A 25,422-nucleotide genomic window follows, 5' to 3' on the forward strand; every position below is an offset into this window, starting at 1 on the left:
TTATAGTAATTCTTAAAATCAGGTTATTAGAATTCTTCAACTTTGTTCTTATTTTCTGTGATTTTTTTTTTGCTATTATTTATCCTTTGCATTTTCACATAAATTTTTGAATTAGCTTGTTACTTTATGTCAAAGAAAATCTGCTATAATTTTGGTTAGGTTTGCAGATCGATTTGGGAAGACATCTTTACAATATTGAGATTTCCAATTCATGAACATTGGATATCTCTCCATTTACTTATTTACTCCTTTAGTTCTCTTAATATTTGTGTTTATTTTAATGTAGATTTCTTGCATGTTTTTGTTAAATTTGTTCTATTGATGCTGATTTTAAAGGTATTTTTAAATTTCATTTTCCAATTTTTTGTCAAACCGTGTAAAAAATTAACAAAACAAGTCATCTAAATTAACATCACCAATAATGGGAGAAACTGACATTATAGGTGTTTCTGGTAACGCTCTGAAAAGAATACAACATCCCTTATATATTGTACATGGCAAAAACCCACGACTTGAATCAAGTTATGGGGATTCCTCAAACAAAGGCAAATTGAATATTTTACAAAACAATGAGCCTGTATCCTTAAAGAATATTAACATCAGGATGGACAAGAAAGGCTGAGAAAGTGATTCAGATTGAAGGAGGCTAAAGAGACCTGAAAACAAACTGCAATGTATGACACCAGTTTAAATGCTGAAATATTAAAAACAAATTAGCTAAAGTACAACATAGGGGGGCTGGCCCCGTGGCCGAGTGGTTAAGTTCTCGCGCTCCGCTGCAGGCGGACCAGTGTTTCGTCAGTTCGAATCCTGGGCGCGGACATGGCACTGCTCATCAAACCACGCTGAGGCAGCGTCCCACATACCACAACTAGAAGGACCCACAACGAAGAATGTACAACTATGTGCCGAGGGGCTTTGGGGAGAAAAAGGAAAAAAATAAAATCTTTAAAAAAAATAATAATAAAGTACAACATAGGACAATTGGCAAAATTTGAAGATATGGTATATTAGGTAATAGTGTTGTATCCATGTAAAATTTCCTGAATTTGGTAATTAAGCTGAAGTTACATATATGAATTTGCTTATTATTAGTTGATAAAATATTGAAGTATTTAAAGGTGAAGGGTCCTGATCTGTGCAAATAATTTTCAAGTGGCTCAGCAAAATAAGTAAATAAAGTATGTATGTATGTTTGTTATACAGAAAACATATGTATGTTATACAGAAAATGTAGAGAGAGAGAAAGCAAATGTGGCAACTTGTAAACAGTAGCTGAACTTATATTAAGGTAACATGAGAGTTCATTGCAATATTTTTGCAACTCTTCTGCAGGTCTGACTATTTTTCAACATAAAATTTTAATTAAAGTGATGATAGCAGATTTGGACAGATGGATCAATGTCTCCTGTCATTTGTCAAGAATAATGCTAATCTGGTTGCCACTTGAAAGACAGTAGTAAATCTTGCTTTGAGCTGCCAAAGATTTCAACCATGTCCAGCTCATTATGTTTTGTTTGGAGGCAGGACAATGTTTCCCTGGAATAAAGAGCTGAGGAAGAAAGCAGGGCAAGGGACAAGAAGAAATTGCTCCTAAACCAAGAATATGTGCTGTTCTTTTCTATGACTAACTTTTCTGTAAGGCTAAATAAAAATAATGCTCATTGAAAGCCTGCGTGTGTTTTTTCCATTTCAGTTCATTAAGAGGGGGAAACAGTTTCAGCCAAAAATATGACCACTCATACTAATGCAACTTCCATCTCCACATGTTATATAAATTCTTCAATGTATTTATTCAGGTGTTTCTTTATTCCCCGAAATTTTATTTAGCAAATATAAAGTGACTATGACACCATAAGTCAACAAGAAAACAGACAGATAAGTGTGGAGGGTGTAATTTCTCATTCCTCCATTTATTTTGCCCACATCCTTCTGGTAATGTTTGATCATGGGCAATGACCTCCACAACCAGGGGTAATTTAAAAGGAATATTTAGTTGAATGTGGAAGGGAAGGAGAATTTTTATAATTACTGTTATTCATAGATTTTTTTTTTTTGCTTTTTGCGTTGTAGCACTGCAAAAGCTAAATTTGTTTACAAACAGTTTTCACAGACAAAGATGATTTCCTTTATGTTTGTACTGGAACTGGAAAAATACAAACAAAATGAGAACACCAGCTGTACCGCTTTCATTTAACTTTCCTCTGAAAAAGAAATTCTTACTCCTTAATTTTGATTTTTGATAATTGCATTTTCTCATTAAGTTTGGAAAGATTAATTCCCTTTTGAATTCCTGAGAACTAACAAGTTTACTTTGTATTACCAATCTGAATTAATTAATTAACTTTTTGCTTGTTTTTATTAGAATACTGATAACTTTCTGCTTTAATGCTGTCTGTCCCAACTCTCTGGAGTTGTTCCTCCTACTTAATGAACATCCTTTAGGTAACAAATATTACACCCAAAGCAAGGCTAATTTTATCACGGAATTACAAATAGACTAACACATATGACTAAGGCCTAATCGAGAAGCTGGAAAAAAGTGGTTGTGCATACTCCCGGCGTACACCCATGCTTTAACAGATTCAGAGGTAAAGATCCTTTACAAGATCTTTGAGATCAAAGATATCCTGTAAAGGACTGTTGACATTCAACAATGAACTCCATCTCTTTACTTTTAGTCCATTCTGCTCTCATGACTCACTGAGGTTCAGAAAGTGGTTAAGGTTAATTCCTTTACTAAGAACCTTCAACGTGGTATTTATGGAGAGATTCATTTGTAGTCTTATTTCAAAGAGGTCAGCAGGTGCAATATATTCTTGAGAGGAATTCTGACTCACTTTTCCAGATTGCAAGATACTGTCTTTGTCTATGAAGTAAGCATTTTAGGCATCACAAGAATGAGTAGCTACATTTTTAAACTCACCAGTTTCAGGAGCCCAAAAACATTCATAAAAAGTCTGCCCTATGGAATGGTATACATTTGAAAACCTTGATACACAGTGCCAGATCGAGGGTGTTCATACATCCAGTCTGTCTGGTCAGTCTTGGATTTTTTCCTGTTTTGCTGGTATAATTATTAATAATTTCCCCTTTTACTTTAAAAAGAATCCTGCTCTGGATAATAAGTTACATGTTCACCTTAGTTACGGTGCCTATATTTGGGTATTTATATCAACGTATTTTCTTCAAATCAATAGATTTCAATTAATTATATATGTTTGCTTCAAATAAGATTTATCTTGATTCCTACTAAATTCTGGGGGAGGAGGGGCAGACTGAGCTTAACTTCACTGTGACCTGAGGAACTTTCGCTTTCAAAGTACACTGGTTTCTGGAATACCATTAGTGGAATTGGTGCAACATAGCTGCAAGATAGCTATGCACAGAAAAATTGTAAGAGCCCACGTTGCTCAGACTGCTGACATTTTCAGGGCAACCACACCGAAAACGAGTTTCAGCATTTCAAAATAGGTCTAGAAAATAAATTAAATTATACAGAATTTGATTGATGACATAATAACCAGGATAAAGTCCCTGGAATTTCACATTTTAAATTTTCAAGAAATACTGCTGATTTCTTCTTTCACCTACTGATGTCAAAATTTGCTTCACGTTTTTGACTCCATCACACATGGGGCTCCAAATTTCCTTCTGAGTGCAACACTCGGTGAGCATATCAACTTAATATGTATTTCTAACCCAATTCGTTTTCACAATTTTTTTCTTTTCATATTATTTTATTTGTTAACACTTACATTGCACTTACTAGGTACCAGGAGGTGTTGTAAGTGCTTTTAAAAATATAGACACATTTAGTCCTCATAAAATCCTATAAGAGAGCTTCTATTGTTATCGTAATCCCCATTTTACTGATAATGAAGCTGAGGACAGGGCAGTTAGGTAATTAGCAAAAGATCACATAGTGAATATGCTCAGGATTTAGGCAACCTGACTCCAGAGTCCATGACCTCAGCCACTATACTATGCTCCTTCTTTATCATCCCTCTCAAATAGGGAAGAGATGACTTCCACATTATTGAAGAAGTAACTGACAGATCAAATGATGAAGAGAGTTTGCCTCATGTTTTAATTCATTCGTTTATTTAAAGAAATCATTTGTTGAGCAGCTACTCTGTGCAAGGCACTGTAGTAGGCACTGGGGAAACAGAAGTGAATTTAAATTATTTCTAAAACACTAGAGGCAGGTATTTGTCTAACTGCATTTAAGAGAAGATTAAATGCCTCCAAATTTTCTAATTGCATTTCAGAGAAGATTAGATGCCTTCCAATTTAAAACTTTTAAATGTCTAAAATGCAGAAACAATTTACACTCTTCCATCAAGATGGGACTTGACTCTACATATGTGGGAGCTGTGTGTGTCAGGGACACTGCGTGGACAGGAGGTGGCCTGAGGTGGTACCATAGAGTTCTGAGGTCATGGGTTCTGAAAGAAGACAACCTGCACTTAAATTGCAGTTGTCACATACTGCTTGGTGCAGCCTGGGGAAAGTCGACTGACTTCATCATTTCAGTCTGTATAATGGGAGCAATCCAATACCTACTTCATAGGACGTTGTGAGGATGGGGAAAAAATGAGATTTTAGGAAAGTATAGGCACATTGTAAGTGCTCAATAAATAAGAGTTATTAATATCCTTTAAAGTGTTCAAACCACACTCTATTATTTAATTCATCCCAGTTATAGAAAACATACAAGTTGTCACAAACATATAATTTAACAAGCCCAGTCTTCGAACTCATTAGCAGGAGACTAGTGTGCATGAATATAAATAAAGTAAAAATCAATAAAAACAACAAAATTCTAGGATTTGATTTTTCATTTGAGTTGTGGTTAAACTGGGTGTGGGATGGGGAGGGGGTGATTATTCTGAGTCTGGAATAACGGTATTGGTAGCAAGGAGGCGTTTGCTATGATATTATAATATCATTAGTCCAAAAAAAGTTTTCTGGGTTTTTTAGTGCATGTTCCTTGGAATCTTTAACAGAAGTTAGTACACATTACTTCTGCTGGACTGAAAATGAAATACCTGGGATTTCTTTTGTTTGGCTCTTCTGGGTGTTCCAATATGCAGCTAAAGTAGTTATAAGGTCAGGTTCATCTTCATTCTTTATATTTTAATTTTTAAATTCTCTGACCTCAGACATTCCAACTAAAATCTCTAAGCCCTCTCTTCTGGAAATTTTTTTAATGTTGCTAGTGATTTTTGAAATGCCATATAAGAAGTATTTATGCAAATACCTTTGCCTATTTTTTTACACTTGAGATTTTCATTTCTGTAGCTGAGCTGTAACTCAACTAGATATTTAGCTTTATTTTCTATTATTGAAGAAAAATAAAGAATGTTATAAAACTCTTGCTTGGTAAAGATTTAAAGAACAGAATCAGGATCTCTCACATTTCAAAAAAATAACAAAAAGTCCTAACAGAACTCTTTTAAATGAAGTATTCTTCGGAGGGAAATTCATCATTGAAGCTATTGGCATCTCCGAAGAGTCAATAATGAAAACAAAATGTGTCACTTACACTATACTCACATTGTTGTGAATATATTTAAAATAATGAATGTTGGTAGGTATGAAATTGTAGTAGGATACCTTCTGCTCACTCTAAAAATATGAACTGCGAAGAAACAAGTCCTGCAATTTTAGAGTGAGAACTTACTACAAACCGACTAGCAGGAGAGTTGAAGCTGAGCATCATTAGTGGCATTTTTGCACAGTCCTTCACTGGGGGAGGAAATTCTGAGAACAGTAATCTGGGAATCCATAAATCCTACTGAGTCTCAGTCAAGTGACATTCATTATAAAGAAGACCTGGAGGGAAGACCTGACAACTGAGTCACAGCTAGAAAGATCAGATTACTGGAGCTCTGCATCTCTTGCTTAAGCAAGGCAGCCTAGGAAGAGAATGATCTTTTCCTGCAGTCATTTTAGTACTATTATATTGGGATAAAGTTAGCGGTTCATCCAATAGTAATGTTGAGTTTCTGTCACTTATATATTTCCTACATATTATTGTGTAATTTTCAGCATTTGATGCCACTTACGTTTTATAAGTACATTTCATTTCTGTTACATGGTATCCTAGCCAAATGTTTATTTATTACAAGTTTATTACCTTTCAATCCTATCACTTTGACTCTAAGCTAAAGTATAAAATTTAAATATACCTATGTATATGTATAAACACCCAGTTGCGAACTACCAAGTAAAAATTATTCCCTAATCAAGATTTTCATCATAGTTTCCAGAGATAAGAAATACCAAAAATAACTTAAAATCCAACTTATTCCAAAAAGAAAGGAGAAAAAGTGTACAGAATGCTGCTAACTAGTTAATAATTGGTACTAGTTTCTGAGTCTGAGCCTTGGAAAACTGCCATCAAATTACTAAAATGAAAATGTGAATGTGAAGAGCAGTGTTTGGAAGGGTGACCCCAGTGGGAGGTGGGGCATCTAGTTTGGACAATCAGCTACTGGAGGATTCCCACTGCTCCCTAGGTTTGGCAATACTGGGCACTGTTTTGTTTAAATAATAAAATAAATTACCTCAAATATTTTCTACTTGTGTTTTTCAATAAAGATTGTGGGTTAAATACACTGACCAGACAATAAGATACTATTTTTATTGAGTTGAGGAAATTTTAAAAGAGTACCAATTTTACTATACACAGTAAATGTGCAATCAAGTGCACTCTCTTTCAGCATATAATTTGATATGAGGTACCAAAGATTGATATCCATGTTGTTTTATCCAGAAATTATACTTCTAGGAATATACACTAAGGAAAAAATAGCACAGGTGTGCAAGATAGATGCTTGGGTTCTTTGAATGCTTTCATAATAGTGAAAAATTGGAAATAATAAAATGTTCAATAATAAGATGCTGGTAATATTTTATTTCCTTTAATGATGTCCTCTGTAGATATTAAAATCACTTACAGATTGTTCATGTGTTAAATATTATATAATCATTAAAACATATATGTATTAAGGATAAATTTCTCAGTGAGGAAAACAGGATACAGTTGGAACATATAGTGCTATTCTGGTCTTGGAAAAAAAGCGTGTGTGTATTTGTGTCGAAAAATTATAGACAGAATACATGCCATCATTTTGATAGTGGCTGTCTCTTAGGTTCAGGATTATTGGTCTTTGGTCTTTTTTTTCTGTTTGTTCTCTGTATTTTCTAATTTTTCGACAGTGGAGTTAAACCACTTTGAGAGAGAGTAGAGATATGAAGTCCTTGCGGAGGTGGTGAAATCTGGTATCAGGATGTGACTGATGAAGTGTCTGCTGATACCATACAGGCCTTACAATCTCAACCCCTGACTCTGGGTTTGGGGAAAAGAATGAAATGTGTTGGGAAACCAATGTATGTATGGGGCTGTTTTCAGTGTGTGGAGAAAAGCAGCAGCAGAAGAAAGAATAATTGCAAGGTTTTATAAGCATTCTATCATGTGTATTCAACTGTTCGGACCATTCATCTCTCTCTGAGGCTAACTGAAGAAGGGCGATTAGTTTTTCTGTCTCTTTAGAAAGAGCTACAGGATATTAAGTATTAGAATAAATTGCTTCATAATATATAAACCATATGGCAGCAAGTTTAAGTTACTCAATTAATAAGCAACGTAAGCTGTTAATTTTTATAACTCCAGGAAAATGGCTGGCATGTGATGTTGAATGAATGAATGAGTGAATGAGACTTCTCTAAAACCTGCCAGCTGAGATTTTTCATTGGTAAACAGGTGTATTCCAGGGTTCTTTTAAATTTTTATTTTTGCTCTCCCTCCATTTCCTCTTTTTTAAAAAAAGTGTCTTAATAAATCCCTTCAAAGAGTTCAATCTTGAATAGAAGAGACAGACATAGAAACAAATTATTACAAGATAATTTCATAAGTGCTCTAACAGAGATAAGGAAAAAAAAATGTTAGGAAATGTGGACAAGTTTGCCTGAGGAATTGAAATACCATGCAAAGGAGAGGATGCTGGCCTCTGGGAGGAACTCAGAGGCACAAGAGAGTAGGGTGTGTAACAGGACCTGAGTATGACATTTGGCCCAAGATGAAGAAAACTGGAGGTGTTTTAAGTAAACCAGAGATTCTTCGCACCAGTAAATTTATGATTTCCCTTTTAAATACTGTTGGTGGATTTTATGAAATCACATAATTTTGCCAGTTAATAAAAGTTTGCTGTGGGAAAAAAAAAAGGATAAGAACACAATAGAGCTTCTGCTATTGAATCACACTACTATATGAATTTTCTTCCAGACTTCCTGGATAAGGACTAGACAAATAGTAAACAAAGGGCAACTAAAATGTCCCCCAAATATAAATTGACCATATAATTTACAATCCAAAACAGGGACACATTTAAGAGTGAAAAAGAGTGCCATTAATGGTTATGCAAAGATTACAGGCATATACTAGCTATCCTCACTCTATTGAAACTGAACATTCTGCCAGATAGAGATTCATTTTGAATTGATAGATGATTATGCTAAATGTGTGAAAAATTTTGCTATCTTCCCCACAGAAATCATTCCAACAGTGACAAGGAAAGAAATCTTAGCAGGGCAAGAGAAACTTACTCAATAGACCGATCTGATGCTATGAGAGGTATAACAAATTCAGTGTAGACATGTACCTAAGGTCCAGCTTAAAATAAAAAATATCTAGGATAAAGCTTGCTTCATTCATCTTTTGGTGTGAATAAAACTGATAAGATTCACACCTTGGGTAATCTTTAAGAATCTATGATTAAGAACTAGAGTTAGGGCATATAGGACGTGGCAGGGTGAGGTTTAAAAAGTGTATCATTTGAAGGCAATAAGGTTTTCAAGAATAGACAAATCTAGATTTTAAACCTTGTCTCCACCTTGCCCTGTGATCATCAGTACTTTACTTAACTTCTCTGAACCTCAACTTAATCTGTAAAATGGGAATATCTACTCCCAAAGCTGTCATGAAAATCAGACAAAGCAATTCATATAAAGAGCTAGTCACAGAATCAGAACTCAATCAATATTAGGCCCTTGGGAGAAGATCTAAACTGGGGGGAGGGCTATGAACTACAAGCATGGAAATTAAAACCCAGAGAGCACATTCACGTGTGTGAAAGACTTAAATAAATGTATAGCTAAAGATCAACTGATTAATACTATTAAAGAAAACGGATGGTGTATATAGGAATTTTTAGCAAAACCAGAAGAAATGTGAATTATTTAGCTAAGAGAAGTAAATGGGAATCTGATTAAAAATTATTCACAGAATACACAATGTTGCATAGCTCTAAAATTGATTTTATTAATTGATGTGATCTTAATTAGTATATTCAAAAACCTTAGGATAATTATTTCAATATGTGATCTTTTCTAGCACAAATAGATTTTATTGTTTTATTAACATATAAATACCTTATTTAGTTTGTCCTAGATTCTGTTTTTTACTAGATCTTTGAAAAATTGGTTATGAAACCACCACTAATTTTCTGCTTTAATATCCATCGTCATGCCCATCATCTTGGGTCATTAGTACAGATTTCACTGAATAGAATTAAAAAAAGGTGTTGTGAGTCTAGAGGTCAATAGTTGGTATGAGAGGTGAGGGTCATTCATTATGACATGTTTCTCAAAACCAGTACTTCAAACAACATGCAAGAATTAATGCCCTATCAAAATAAAGAATGACAAATAAAAGTACTATTGAAGAAGGAAAAAAAAAACAGGAAAAGGAAACAATAAACCAGCAATGGTGAGAGTCCATCACCTGTAACAGTGTCTTCTGCTCCGTTGTCCAGGAGGAAAGAGCAGGTAAAGGAAAGCAGTGTGGCCAGGCAGCCTTGCCAGGCTCAGCCTGGTGTTGTCTCTAGCTTGAGATTATTTTACAACTGAGCCGACTAAGGGCAGAAATGCACCCACAGTCCACTCTCACTCCTTCTCCCAAATTCTTACACACCAAGCACCAGCCAAAGCTGTTTGACCCATTTTCACAGTAAAAAGTAGTGTGGGACATTCCACAAAACAGTGAAAACCCTAAAAAGGAGTTTGTATACAGGCAGACTCACTTTTTGTGAGAGAAGGCCACAGGGGGCTGCCTAGGCAGAATTTGAGCTGTCCACAGAACGAGTACTTTGATTTTCTTAATTAGATATGTCATGTAAGTTAAAGGAGCAAGAGAAAGATATGGAATATTCAGTCAGTCCCACAGAAGGCGATAGGAGCCTGGTACTCGGTTTTCTCATAACCCACCTGTGACAAGCGGCAATCTGACCTTCTCAACTGTTCAGTGATAGGACAAATTTCCTCACTATGCTGATTAATGTCTTACTGCTGCCTGATTCTATTGCTTCTTGGTAGTTCAGTAGTTTTCCTAAATGCTGACAGCAAAGAGAGAGAAAACATTCATTTGACAGTAACTATTATTTTTATTATTATTAATAAGGTACCTTTATTATTGTAGATTTAACACTCTCATTATTGAGTGACCCTGAGATCAAGCTTCATTCAATTAAGAATTTTCCATAAAACACTGAGGGGTAAACTATTGTACGAGATATAAAACGCCAATACTGTGTAGCTTGTGTGGTCAGTAGAGGAACGGCAGCAAACAGCAACAAATTCCAGTCAGAAAAGAACAGAAGAAGAGAACTTTGGGTTTGGCTATTACATAGAGATTGTTGGAGACACTAGTGAGTTATTTCGATTTGGTGGTGAGTGAGTGACACTTTGGAGAGTGGTTAATAATTTCTGATTAATGCCTTCTCTCTAACTCTTTAGTAAATATTTTTCTAGCTATTTGCATACTTACAGGCTATGAAGATGATTTAATACCTTAGCTTATGAAGCAAAGAAATATGTCCATTAATAAAATTAAGGTGAAAATTATTCTTCATATTTTAGAAGTGTTCTCAAAAAAATAAGAAAAATCAAAACATCATATTTTGCCTATAACTTACTTTTCTAAAGACCTCCTGATCTCAATCTGTTTCTTGTTTCCCCAACTCTACGGTACCATCTCTCATCCTCTTTTCATTCTTTGGGTGAATACTAATTGAGCATGTACTACATACCAGGCACTCTTTCATGTCTTCAGGACATAGAAATTAATAATACTTGATATTTTCTTGGAAAAATTTTCCAAAAAAATTTTCTTGGAAAAGCTCAAAAAAACAGATAAAATTAATCACAATAATACATAATGATATATGGCACACTCCAGGTGCTCCATTGGAGTCAAGAGCCAAGTGTTACAGAGACACAGAGGAATGTTAAATTAATATTCTGGAGCAGGCAGTGGGGGCATCAGGAAGGACTTCACAGAGAAGTCTTTTGATTTGTCTTTGGAAACATCATAATGGTTTCTTTAGGGTGAGAAACTGAGGAAAGTCACTCCATTCAGAAGACTTTGCACTGTTTATTATAGATAAAGGAAAACTTCTAAAGCGTGAGAAAAGTTTTGGTGACATAAAAGTGCACAGTTTATTTGAGAAATTCTGAGCAGTCAAGTATTATTGGAACATAAGATTTGTAAGAGAAATGGAGTTGATAACATATTCAACTCTTTGATATTTATTGAGCACACGTTATGAGCAAGAAACCATGCTAGAGATAATGCTCAGTACTTTATAGTATACGACACATTAAATCAGCCTAACAAAGTAGACGTTATTTTCCAAATATCTATCAGAAAAGGAAATTGAAGTACCAAGAAGGTAAACCTGGTCAAGTTCACCAAGCAATTGTCAGAGCTGGGAATCCAGCTGGCTCCTCTAAACATATCCTACTGAAAACCCAAATGAATTCAACTTTGAAGGGCAGTGAGTATGCTACTAAAGAGACTAGAGCTTCATCCTGAGAGTTTTAATGAGTTAAGACAGGTTTTTAAACCAAGGTATGGCATAAGTACATTGAGCAGCGGATATGGCAAAGTGTTTAAGAGCTCAGGCAGCACCACTTACGAGCTGTGCGTGATTTGGTAAATTACTCAGTGTCTCTGGGTCTCATGGTTCTTCCCATAAAATGGGGTTAATAAGCATATATCTTACGGGATTGTTGTACTCATTATTTAATATATGAAATTCACTTATGATGATGCTGGCTCCAATAAGTCATCAGTGTATGTGATTCTAGTTTCAGAAATAACTGTCTGATGTCATTGTGGAGAATGCATTCCGAAGAAGGATGAAGAGGGCTTCAACTTGGCAGTGATAGAAAAGTGGGGGTAGCATTGGGAGATATTTCAGATGTAAGCATTGAAAGGAATTGATGACTAATTCAGTTTATGGAGGAAACAGAGGTAAAAACAGAAAATGACCCCGAGGTTTCCAGTTTAGATGGCCAGATGAATGTTGATGTCTTAACATTTCATACTCCAAATGCAACTTCCCTGTGAATCAATTATCCCACGACTCTCCCAGCTGCTGACTGCCAGTAATTGATTTAGTGGCTATTTATAGCAAAAAAACAAAAATAAAAACAACGTTGGAAACCAATAGAAGCCAGAGAAGTCAGTTTCTCCCACTAAGTATAGCCTATGCCTATAGTCTTAAACTGACCTCATTCTCAAGACCTTGGGTGTGAAAATAACTGAGCAGTTATCTCTCAAGCCAGCAGACAACATGACTTCTTTTAGCACCAGAGCTGCTTAGAGGTAAGGTGTTGGTGAGTGGTGAAAAGGGACTGATAAACACAGCCATAGTTTTAGGACATTTTGGACATTTCAGGACATCCGCAGTTTTAGGACGTTTTGTTTTCACTTGGAACAATGCTGAAACAAAATTTTCAAATTGTGAGGAGGAGAGTTTCTTTCTTTTTTTAATGGGTGTACTAACCCCTCTCCTGAAACAATTCATAGGGAAGCACTGGGTGTTTTTATGCTTTTGTGGTGAGGAAGATTGGCCCTGAGCTAACATCTGTTGCCAATCTCCCTTTTTTTTTCTTCCCAAAGCCCCAGTACATAATTGTATATCCTAGTTGTAAGTCATTCCAGTTCTTCCATGTGGGATGCCACCACGGCATGGTTTGATGAGCAGCGTGTACGTCCGCACCCAGAATCCGAATCAGTGAAACTTGGGGTGCCATAGCAGAACAGGCGAACTTGATCACTCTGCCATGGGTCTGGCCCCAGGAGGAGTGTTTCTTGAGAATTCTTATTTTATCAACAAAAACAATTAATCAAATTTAAATTCTATACAATATCCAGAGTCCATGAGATGTTATAAAATTTAAGTATGTAAAAGAAATGCACTTTAAGATTACTGTTGTTACAATATTCTATTGGATGAGCATGAAAATTTATAAACTGAAAGTTAAAATGAACACCAAAACAAATTATAGGCAAGATAATCCCTGCAGAACTTTCTTATTGCTTGAATTATACACACACAAATAAACTTCTATGCTTCTCTATAAGCTACCATCTATATCTCTACTACACAATTCAGGAATCAGGAGAGCTGAGTATTTTATGTGCCATATAACTTACAGAAAGCTATTATAAAATTTACTTTTGAGCTATTAAAATTTTAACTAAACTACATTACTTCTTTAATAAGTTAGTATTATGTATAAAAGACAAAAGGTGACAAGAAATACAAATAAACAAGATTATTTCAGAGTTGAGGAATAGAAGAAGTGTGGTAATTAGCCCTAAATTCTATTCTTCATTTATCTAAAAGCGTCTTCGTTTCATAGTCTAGATATTCCCTTTTCTTTAAAAACAATTTCATGAAAACAACTTGGGGTTTAGAAGATAGAAACGAACACTAGTCACTGTATAATACAAACATCCTGAGAGCAGAGACAGTTCACACCCTCCATTGCTCCTCCTCCTAGTGTTCCTCTACTGCCCAAAACAGTCCCTTAGAGAGAGGTGGCACATTCGATGACATCAAACCAAAACCTCTTCTGAGTTTAGTTGAATCAAAGGCTGCCTTTTTGCTGGTCTCAGCATGACAGGTGCCCTGTCTGGTTCTGGATGGTCCCTGTCTGGATCAGGAAAGGATTTCCCTCAGCCTCTTCTCATCCTTTAGTTCTTTAAAAGCAACACAAAGATAGGGACACTTCTGATGTGTTAACAAAATTGTCATTGCACTATGTCTGCAAGCATAATGGCAAAAATATAGAAACAATCGGACATCTAAAAATAATGCATTTGAAGTCCTGTTTTTCCTACTGAGTTAAGACTTTTGTTTCTCTTGGAACAATTTACTTTGACTTTCCAAATGTTTAGCGTTGCTTGAGAATTAAGGTAAAAGTCACATATCTAAATACGCCTGACGTGGTTTAGCACTTCACCTACTAGCTCTATTCCATGACATACCCCAAACCAGACAAGCAACAAATTAAGGAATGACTAACTAAACTATTTCTTTCTGTTTCCTTACTATTAACATCGTCTCCAAACTATGAACTAGTTAACAACTGAAGTCTTGTTATTTCTCAATCACTAATGCTAAAAAGGTGCTTTTAAAGTGAATGTATTATGCTTTAAAATACATGCCCATCCTTATATAAGCCTCAGCGTAATTATAGTTTTGTATAATTAGAGTTTCAAGTCAAAAGATTTACAGCTTTATCACCTCAAGCAATATTTCACAGCTGCCAAGAACGATTTATGCAATAATGACTTAAACTGTAAAATAGAATCCTCAAAGGAAGGGCTGTCAAATATTCCTACTGCAAATAACTAGGTTTTTAAAAATTGATATTCTGATAAACAGCAAGTCCAGTTGGACCTAGTAAAATGACGTAAAGTTGCATGGTGGGAAGTGTTGCTCCGCAATAGTGATGATGCGGCTCACCACGCATTGCATCATAGATGACGGGTTTACACCGCTTGTAAAGCCTCTAGCCAGTTTACAGAAACAAGCTTTCAGAAATAATACCGTGGTTACATTTTTGTTACTCCAGTATAAGTGAATGGAAAAAGTAGAAACAGAATATTTCAACTTTTTGTTAATATGCTCATTGTGCTTATCACATCCCTATTCATATTCCTGTGAAATGCTAAATAAAGAATAAGTAAAGGAAGCCTTTACTGTATATACTTAAGAAACCAAGAACCTCTCAAAAGCAAATGACCTTAATAATAAAGAATTAAGGAATCTTTGAGAAATAAACTAAAGAAAATGTTGGTGATTTTGTCCCTCCCTGCTTTCAGAAATGTAGAGTGGCTGGCAAGTCTTTAAGAGGTAGGACTTTGAAAGCATTTGAACTTCACAAGCTCTGACTGATTCTGCAGTTGCCATGTGAATAAAGCCAATACATTCTGAAGATTCTATTCAAGGTATCTGAACTAGTAGCAAAAATACAAGTTGATTACATTCACAGCAAATAAGTCTTATGTGTCTTCACAATCTAAAAAGATCATTCAAATTAATCTTTTTCTTTGGAAAAAAAAGAAAAAGCTTGACCCATCACCTCATGTTTCCCATATCAATAAAAACAAAATAGGCAACGTTTGCCATTAACTCTAAAGGTACCGAAGCTCTCATAGACTGAGTCACATCTGAAAATGAAGCCAAAAGATTCAAAATCATCACCAAAGATTGGTATTTATAACTTAAACAAGCTTCCAAATAAAGATTCCTTGTCTAAAATGGGGAAGTTTTAATTCATATAACCAAGCAAAACACTCAGATGGGAAGATTCGCATTAGTCAACGTACCAGCATCTTCACTGCAGAAATTTTTACATTCATGTTTGTGATTCCACATTAAATCTCTTTTTTTAGGTGTTTTGAGATCATTCTACACACTCACATTGTACAAGTTAAACTAGGTTTCAAAACATCACCTTTCCACTTGCAATGTAATAAATAACAACTTCTATTTGAAAACATTGCCTGAAAAATATAGTTAGTATCTAAGTGATCCAGACAGTCCAGATTCATTTTATACTTAAATTCTATAAGTTGAAAAAATTCTGAAATGTCCTAGAAAACATAATGACCACACGTGGACCAACACGCCCTGCAGTAACCACAATATAGACTGTGTCAACATCACGATAAATATTCAGATGGGAAAAAATGTTAGACATTCAAATTATTCCGAAAGCCCAAATTGTTGGCATCAGATACACACACAAAAAAGATGAGTTGCTTTGGGTAGTGAGAGCCTCAGTCCAAGAAATGCTTTCAAGACAACAGAGCAATTAGGCTGTTTCTAGTATGCCAACACTACTGATTGAAAAGTGAGGGAAAAATGAGAAGAACTTTAAAAACAGTCTCTATGTTGGTTGAAAATCATAGAATTGTTTTCACTCCAGATTAATCCAAAGTTACACATACCTGTTTTTCCAATCATAGTTAGTCACACATACCCACTCAAGTTGATGTTAAGAAAATCCAATAATTAAGAATTGTATATTTTCTATCATGAAATATTTAATTATCAGAAAATAAGAAGAAAAGTTAAAGCTTTTCCCTGATAGAATTTTTTCTCTGTATTTTACCAAATGATGAGTCATTATATGATACAGGCTATAACATATCACTCATTTACAAAACTTAAGCATTACTTAAAAATCTGACTAGACACCCCCCTGTCTCACTGATTTCTGTCAATAGAATAAAAGGAAATAAATGATAATGCAATATCAACAAAACTAACTGCTGTGTGCATTTTTAAAATCAATTTACCTTTAAGTCTTAATCTGTCAAATATCATTAGGTGTGCACATCTGAGAATGTATATACTTTAAAATGGGTATATCTGAATATTTGAACATATGAGTTCATATACATATATATTGCAAGTTGAATGAATGCATGTCCATTAAATGTGTATTTTTTAGGAACTATTATAAGTCTAACATATTTATGCTCCAATAGCAAGCCTGAAAGAAGGAGGAGTGCCCTTGAAGTTGAGGTATGACCTTAAGTTTGAGATGCTAGTTTTGCTGCAGCTGTAAAAATGAGTACTAATAACTCCACAGTATCATAGTTCCTTTGCTGCATTTCTTATTTTAGGGCAAATCTTGAATACATGAACAGCTTTTATTATTTGAATATACATAAATTTACAAGACCAATTTTAGAAGTTGCTATATATCATCCTTAATCTTGAATAAACAGGAACAAATGAAACAAGAGGTATTGCCTATCCAAGAAAGATGTATCACTATAATAGTTTTAGTTTCAGATATACAGTTTTCAACAAGACTTTGTGAAATATTTTCAAGTTCAAGCAAATAAAAGTCTATATTTCTCTCCTACCAAATACATATCAATGCAACCAGTAAATTATCGGCTTTTACATTATTCCTTAGAAAGGGGAGAGCGTAAGACTGATTTGTGGCATTTTGTCCCCAGTGACATTAAGTTACTGCACTTTTGAAGAGTACAGAGTACCTTTATTCAAAGAAGAAATTGTTCCCACTAGTCCACTAATGAGAGTATTCATATTACTTGAATCCCAAAATACTATGAGTAAAGCATATCTCTACAACTGAATATTTGGGACTTCTCTGCACATGAACTTCCAGTAATCAGTTGTCAGAATTTCATTTCAATGGAATCAAACACAAGGAATCCTAAATAGATAAACTTTACCATTTTTGTGATAGTAGGTGACCTCCACTTTCCTCTCCTCTGACCCCAGCAATGCCTGGGCAATTTGGGCAATATCATGCCTCTTGGTCTCGGGCCCATGGAGAAAGTCGCAGGTACACGGCTTTTGCATGACATCTGGCCTGGAGAAACCAGTCATCTCGCAGAACCCATCGTTGCAGTAGATGATGGCACAGTTCTGCACTCTGGCATTTGCAATGATAAATTTTTTATCTGTAATAAGAAGATAGTAAGATATCTATTAAAAAGCTTCCACAAGATTCTCATAAACACTGGAGCAATTTGTTGCATGATGGATCTGAAATGCAGGTGCTTCCCAAATTGCTAACTGGCTGGACTTTTAAAAGGAAAAAAAAAACTTAAAAGTGTAATTAAGGATCCCAGTAGTTTTAACAAAAGGTACTAAGGAACTGCTCTTCAAATTTCAAGAATGTAATTTCCCAAATAGTTTAGTTCTCAAGCCCTGTAACTCTCAGGGGATCTAAGGCACACTCAGACAAGCAGCTGGCTCATTGATATTATCAGAATGCCATTTAATTGTAAGGTAAATATTTTCAAAGCCAAACAGTGACACATCAGTAGCTGTCAAATTTCTCACTTCAAGCCTGGCCTTTAGAGCACAACTTTCTCAAAGTAGGCATTATTCTTGGATTTGGCTTTTCTCTAACCCTCTAAGACATACTACAAACCTCAAATTAAAAAAAGAAAGAAGAAACTATTAGCAATGAAACTATTTCACATTAATTAGCAGTTCAATAACGAAAGGTTCACCTTTCTGTAACATATATTTTCCAGAAGAAATACTTACACACACATACACATACTCAGTAAATATCATGTTAACACCTTTTCACTTTTACTCTGGGGAATCTTGCACTTTTGTGTAGTAGTAAGGATTTTAACACAAAGGGCTTGTTAATTTTGATCACAGATTATATTTACTATTTCTAGGTAGAATGTGAAGCAGGATGTACAAGTTTATTTTGTACACAAGGTACTATATCCTCAAGTCACTAAATGCAGTGCAAAATAACTGCAAAATGTACAACATAAATGTGTGTTAAGGTAGTTTTAAGGAAATGTCGAATATAAACTCAGTATAGGATTTAACATTAATGTATATATATATAACAATAATTCATTTCTCATAGTTATTCCTCATGAGAATGTTACATTTCTCTGCATTCAGTCTTTGTGGGGTTTACTCATTACACTTCAATTTTTAAATTTCTAGGCTGAAATTTAAGGGGACAATGTAGGGACAGAAATGTTCTTTTGAATAATGAGCTGTTTGCATTGGGAACCAGCATGGATCAGATATTGGTTTTTCCAAATTATCGTGCTTGGGATATATTTGCATTGATTCCATGCAAAGTTTAGCTGCTGGAAACTAACAGCAAGCAAGCATCCCCATCATACCACAGCCTTGCCATTTAACCAAGGTAAAGGAGAGTTTGCATAGCCATTTACATCGCTGCTACCATTTACATTCTCTTGTTCCAATAGTACACTCTGCCCTGGTCTTGACTTTCAAAAAGTCCACAAATAAAACAGCCTCAAAATGTAAACTCATGTTATCCTAGTACGTTCCCTTTAAGATAGTAGAAGAGCAGGACATTAAGTAGCAAGACAGATAATGGAGCAATGGGAGAGGAGGATCAAATTGCCTCGTATCATGGAGACCATAATCTAAAATGTAAATCAAAATTAATATCAGAGGCAGAACACTCCTGCTCCCGTTCGAACCTCCTGGCTGGGTCTCACAGCCTCTTAACTTGACTGAGCCCAGAGTTGCCGTCTCCTCAGCTTGTAAGCGGCGGACGCCGAGTACACTATCAAGCAGAAAACGAGCGAGAAGAGAAGAGAACAAATGAACTTACTTTGCCCTTCAAATTTCCGTATGATGGTCCCCAAAAATGTGTTTTGTGGTGCCACATGCCCCCTGCGAACAGGCATGTTGACCCCGGTCTTCCGAGGAGCGCTCCCCGCGAGCTCCGGAGTTCTCCCGGGATCTCTCCTCGGCTATAGCCCAGGCCAGCGCGCGAGCCGCTCTTTGTGGCAGAGCATCCTCTTTTGAAACCAGAAATCTCTTCCCATTAGCACCACTTCTAGACACCCGCTTTCCCTACCGGAGTCCAATCCATTCCCCTCACCTTCCGGAGGGGGCCTCGCACCGGACTGCCGCGGGTGAGAGGGTTTGGGGGTGGGGAAAGGGAAGGAGGCGGGGTGAGGGGAGGTGGCGGGGGAGGAAAAGAGGGAGGGAGCAGTGGGGGTGGGGTGGGGAGGGGGGCGGGGAGTCACAAGGGCAATCGATCTGTTTCTCTTCTACCAAACAGTGCCAATTTCCCAGTGCACACGGGCTTAACCTGCCGGTTGCTCAGAGCTATGAGGATGGCTGAGGGGGGGATGGAAGACTTGTGTGGTTTTTTGCAGGAAGGGGAGAAAGAAAAGGAGGATGGCTTGGGGCGGGGGGGGGGGGGGTTGACGTATCTATCCCCGCCCTCTTCCCCCTACACACACACACACACACACACACGCTCCCTTTATCCCGAGAGCTTGGGCGCCGCCACAGCTCGGATTACTCAAGCGTGCTTTAGCGGAAGCCAGCCAAGAAATCTCCAAAACTCAGTGACAAACAGCTACTCTGGGAAGGTGATCTCCACAGCCACTAGCCACAGGGCTCCATCCCTGAGCTCCTCACGCTGCAGTGGCTAAAATGCCCTTAGCTGCCAAAAAAAAAAAAGACAGGTGGGAAAACAGTGCCTCAGTGAGGACTATTTCTAAACACTGGTGGCGTTCAAGAGGTTGAAGATTGAGGATGAGCCACTTAAGGGTGCAGGTTCAGCTTCAGGTTGCAGCTCGGATCTCTGGGCTCGGCGGAGGCGGGCGCTGAAGCCGGGGCTGAATTAGCGCTCCCGTCCCTGCCGGGAGCTGAGCCGAGCCTCCCAAAGACTGAAGGCTGCTGGCGCCGCCCCTGAGCATGCCCAGTTACACTGCTTGAACCTCTGAGGAGTTGCAAGGTTGGGGGGGATTGGGTCTCTAGGTGCTGGAGGCTGGGAGAAAGACGAGAACGCCAAAGACTGTGCCAGCAACTGGTACAAAACAAGAAAATAGTTTGAAACGGGCGACGCTAGGCGCGAAGTGGAAGGAACAAAAGGTGGGTGGGGCTAAGAGTTACCAGCTTTGGTATGACTTCCCATGCCACTCATCCCCTAAACGCACTAGACGTTCCGTTCTGCTCTCTTCACTCACCATTTCTAAGGAATGGTCTCGTTTAGAATGGAGAAGGGTTTAAGGGGCAGAATAGAGTCCTCTTGGTTCTTGCTTCTCGGAACCTACCAATGCGGAAGTCTCGTAATACACATACACTTCTGTTCAAATAGTCCCTGTGGAGCCTTAGGAGATCAAATGTGACAAGCCATGCCAGGAGAGGGTGTTTTCTAAGTTGTTTTTCTAGTTTTTTTTTTATTCTTTTACCTTCATTTATGATATCTCCTCCTTTAACCCAATAGTCAGCCCTTCTCCAGGCCCGTTTCTGTAAGCGGAGTTTGCCCCCACTACAGCCTAAGAATAAGAAGACCGACAAACCGCTTGTTTCCAGCTGGCAAAGGGTGCAGAGTCTCCTATCAAAACATGTAGTTGCATGATAGAGTTTTGGGAGTTCGTGCAGCCCATTAACCTGCTTTGTCTGTGTCTTGAGTCTGTCGGGTTCATATTTTCTCAGTTACAACTTCAGATCTGAAGTAAAAAAATGAGGATGGAAGTGAGATGAGGCCGAGAGGGAGGGTTAGAAAGGTGAATCCTGTGGACTGCAGTAAATAACGAGGAAATAAGTGTAAAGACTTTTACTTTACATTCCAGAAAGCATAAGCCAGGAAAAAAAATCCAAACAAAAACAAGAACCTAAGCAGTTCTTACTTTTTCATATCAGAGTAATGAAAATGAACCAGAAACGCTAGACATTGCCTGAGAATGTTGAATTTTCTGGTTAATTAGCTTTACTTAAAAAGAAACAATCCATGACAACCCTTAGGCTCTTATGGGAGCTTGAGCTTTTCTGAATCTGTACGATTCCCTCCCTCGGAATCTAAAAAGGCACGCTCCTCCAGAGCACGGCTTTATTTTCTCCCCCTTTTCAATATAAGTGGATCCTTTTGTGGTGTTCGCTAGCTGCAGCTGGTCTTGTGAAACGACAGAGTTCCTTTCCCAGGTGGTAAACGTATGGAGCTATCCGTGGTGCTGACTCCGATTCTGCCGTTAGCAACTGCTCTCTGCCTACATCCAGCCACAGACAATAGAATTGCAAACTCGGGCAAGTGGCCCTGATATATTTACACACACTTCTTGTCTTCACCGTATACCCAGAGAAACAGAGAGTGCTATTTGCATCCCATTTCTAAAACATCTCCCTTTTCTACTTAGCTTCTTAGCTAACTGGAAGCTCAAATGTATTCCTCCCAAAATGCATCAAGGACTCCAGAGAAAACTGAACAAACTACATATTATGTGGCTTGTAATTAAGGTTTCTTGTACGCTATAAAGGCGTAATAACACAATAGTAAGTTATGACAAGGTCGTATGGCAAATATATTTTTTTCAAATCACATGTATATTCAGTGAATGAATATTGTTTTAAAGGGAACTAGGCATTTCCAAATGCAGTTTGAGACCCAAAGTTTATCTGCCATATGATGAGATGTACTGACATGCAGAAGATAACAGTGCATAATGTCTCTAGTTATGAGTCTGATACTAACTTTCACAGACTATTGAGTCTGGAAACACTTGAATTCTACTTTAAGGGTGGAAGAGTGGATTCTTCAAGAGGAAAACTAGCTTTTTGCTCCCTGAAGTGTTCTTTCTTTCTCTACAACCTTCAGAGTAGTCTCTGTTTGTTTGCTCTGGGTAACTAAACACATGGCGGTTAAAGTTCTATTGTCTGTGTTCATATGAGCAATCTCTGTGGGCTTCACATTTTTCCCAACCTCATTTAGCTCTAAGATTAGTTCTATTAAGGATTCAGTGTAAGATCATAGGACATTCTATAACCTATGTATCGTAATTGATTGATCTGAGCACAAGATTAAAGGCATCCTGTTTCTAAATTATCCCAGTAATCGTGTTCATGCATTATACATTGGTACAGTGGAGACAAGTACATCAATCTATATTCAGCCAATAAGAGAATCAAACCAGAGGATAGTAATCATGGCAGCTTGCTGGCTGGAAAATTACCCCTCCCTTCATCCCTGCTGTCTACAAAAGTGAACTTTAGATTTTTGGGGGTGTTGAAGCCAGGTTTCATAAGGTTTTAATATTTGGGGATTTTTTTGGAAGTTCAAATATTAAACAAAGCACATAAGTTCAACTGTTGAAATCTGATCAAGTATGTGGTCACAACCTGCTTATGGGCAAAGACACAGAATAGATTCAGATATATTCTTAAAATTACTTAATTGTCTCAGTTACTGTAAAATTAAGTAGTTTAGTATTTACAGAATGTTGAAAACCTTTCAACAATGCTTGCACCATAGTAAGTAGTCCGTAAATTTAGTACACACAAAATTCTGCATGAAAGCCCACAGAATTAATAGAGCCCTGCTTAAGAAGCCTACATTAGAAATAATTTAAGTATCATACATTAATGCTTGAATCTGTAAGGAAATAGTAGCAACCATTATGGGCTATTTAAGTGGCATTCTTATTTTGAAAGAGAATGAAAACATTTTAAGCTCAAATAAGCCAGGTAATTTGTTTCACATTTTTAAATAATGTAGAATATAAATCAATGAAATAAATGTGATGTTTTCTCCATTTGACAAAATTAGTTTAATGATCTGATGACCATAATGCAGCACTATAAAGGCTATTTTAATGTGGCCTTCTATGGGAATCCTGGGTATTATTCTAGTAACTGGGTCACTTTTAACCTAAGAAATATCTGACTTTACATTTCCAAGTTAGGCAAATTTTAGGCTTGTATTATCATATATAGCTCTAGAATATTATAAGAGGCAGAAATTTTGAGGTCATCTGTTAAAACTGCAATATTTCTGTGAAGCATGTAGTTGTGAAAAGGGCAGAAAAAAACTGAGTTCTAACCTGAAATTGCCATTTATAGCAGAAACTAATGAAAATAGTTAAGCTCTCTTGTTCATAGCTTCCTTTCTAAAATCAGTGCAACAATCCTCATCTTTCAGTTTTATGTAAAGAATAACTAGGAAAATGGATACAAAGTGCTTAGCACACACTCTGACAGGTAGTCAACATATAAATGACAGCTGTTCTACAATCTAAGCACTCCATGTTTTTAAAATTAGTAAATTAATAATATTAACATATAGGATTTAGCTAACTTAGATTAAGGTTGTTAATGGTGGTTGCTTGTGGTGTGTGTGTGTTTGGAGCATTAGAAGTAAGAATGGAGTAGGTGAATCATACTCATACTCATTAGTCTGAATGACTTGGACTAATACCAGTGACTATTCCTAATATATTAACATAACCTTTTCTAGTTAGACAGTTGAATATTTCTTCATAAAATTTAGATCCTTTCCTAATAACATTCTTTATATGTTAGTTTTAATCCAGATAATTATTATTCACTTCACCTAAGATACTTTTGCGATAACATACTCCACATTATAGTTTTTATCCAAATGGTTAATATTTGGCTAATCTCATTGATTATACATGAATCTTACTGTAACATCAAGTTACAGTTGTTGGTAAACACTTCTCTAAAAGGTGCCACCTATTCCTGCAGAAAAGAATGTGTTCATATGTGTAGTTATTACATTGTTAGTACATTCATCAATAGTTGACATAAGAAATTGCTAGTGACCTGATTGGGTTCTTATAATTTATAAAATGTAAGTTTGTTAAAATAAAAAAATTAAATAGATATTCTAAATGAAGATTTGATTGGGTGCGTTGGTAAGGTGGTTTTAGAGGATGAGTTCTTTACTCAGTTTATAAGTAATTTACAACATAGGTCCCAAAATGAGCCAGTTGTTACACATTATAGCTTTTTGCGGACCAAGGTAGTGTATGAAGTTTCTTTTATATTGGTAGACCTTAAAATTGTTTCTTAGTTGGCCAATGTACTCTTATCATTATCCAGATTAATTTTTTGTTGTATTCATTAAGTCTAACTTGATTGGTCTTTACACTTTGTGGAAATACAGATTTTTGTCCTAGAATTATGCTAAATTGCATTGCCTTTTTTCTGAAACAAATTCACTTTAGTTATTTTAAGAATTGTCTCTATATCTTTGGACAGATTTATTCTACTATAGGAATTCTATAATATTTAAGGAAATGTGTACACTAGGAACCAGATTTTTCTCAAACAAATAATTTGGAAGCTATTATTTGGGCTTCCACATCTGTTCATGGTGGAATAATGGGATCGGGATTTACCTTCTCATTTTTAACAACTATATAATTGGACAAAATATGGAAAACAACAGTTTTCAGACACTGGACAAAAAGAAGTGGAGGAGATTGTTTCCTGAATGAAGAGTAAAAATAAAGTGAGCCCTGTGATTGCCCCAGCTCACCAGCTAAAGAGAATTTCCAGGCCACAGTGCATGGGGTAAAGAATCAAACAGACCTAAATAGAATGCCTTGAGAAGACAAAGTTTAGAGTTTAGGGAAATCAAGAAGGCTTGAATTTACAGGGCAGATTAATGGAGAGAAGGGAGTTGCATTGAAAGAAAGGTCCAGATATCTTCATATGGATCAGCTCAAGTCTTTGTCCTTCACTGCTTTGCAAAAGTATGTGAAGAGATTACCCAAGACCAGAGGACAAAAACTAAGGAAAG

At 36.4% G+C, this 25,422-nt stretch overlaps 1 protein-coding gene across 2 annotated transcripts in view; it reads right to left on the reverse strand.

Annotated features, from left to right (window-relative positions):
• KCNH7 (potassium voltage-gated channel subfamily H member 7) overlaps positions 1-20,519 on the reverse strand; it is a 475,858-nt gene extending 455,339 nt beyond the window's left edge. For both annotated transcript variants that reach the window (XM_070507994.1, XM_070507993.1), the window contains exons 1-2: positions 19,477-20,519; positions 17,579-17,809 (exon numbers count right to left, since the gene is read on the reverse strand). In XM_070507994.1, the coding sequence (XP_070364095.1) occupies positions 17,579-17,809; positions 19,477-19,552 (307 nt within the window). In that variant the 5' untranslated portion in view covers positions 19,553-20,519. The remainder of the gene's footprint in view (positions 1-17,578; positions 17,810-19,476) is intronic.
• Positions 20,520-25,422: the final 4,903 nt, after the last annotated feature.

The sequence above is a fragment of the Equus asinus genome, chromosome 4 (genome assembly GCF_041296235.1).
Source record: "Equus asinus isolate D_3611 breed Donkey chromosome 4, EquAss-T2T_v2, whole genome shotgun sequence".
Lineage (NCBI taxonomy): Eukaryota > Metazoa > Chordata > Mammalia > Perissodactyla > Equidae > Equus > Equus asinus.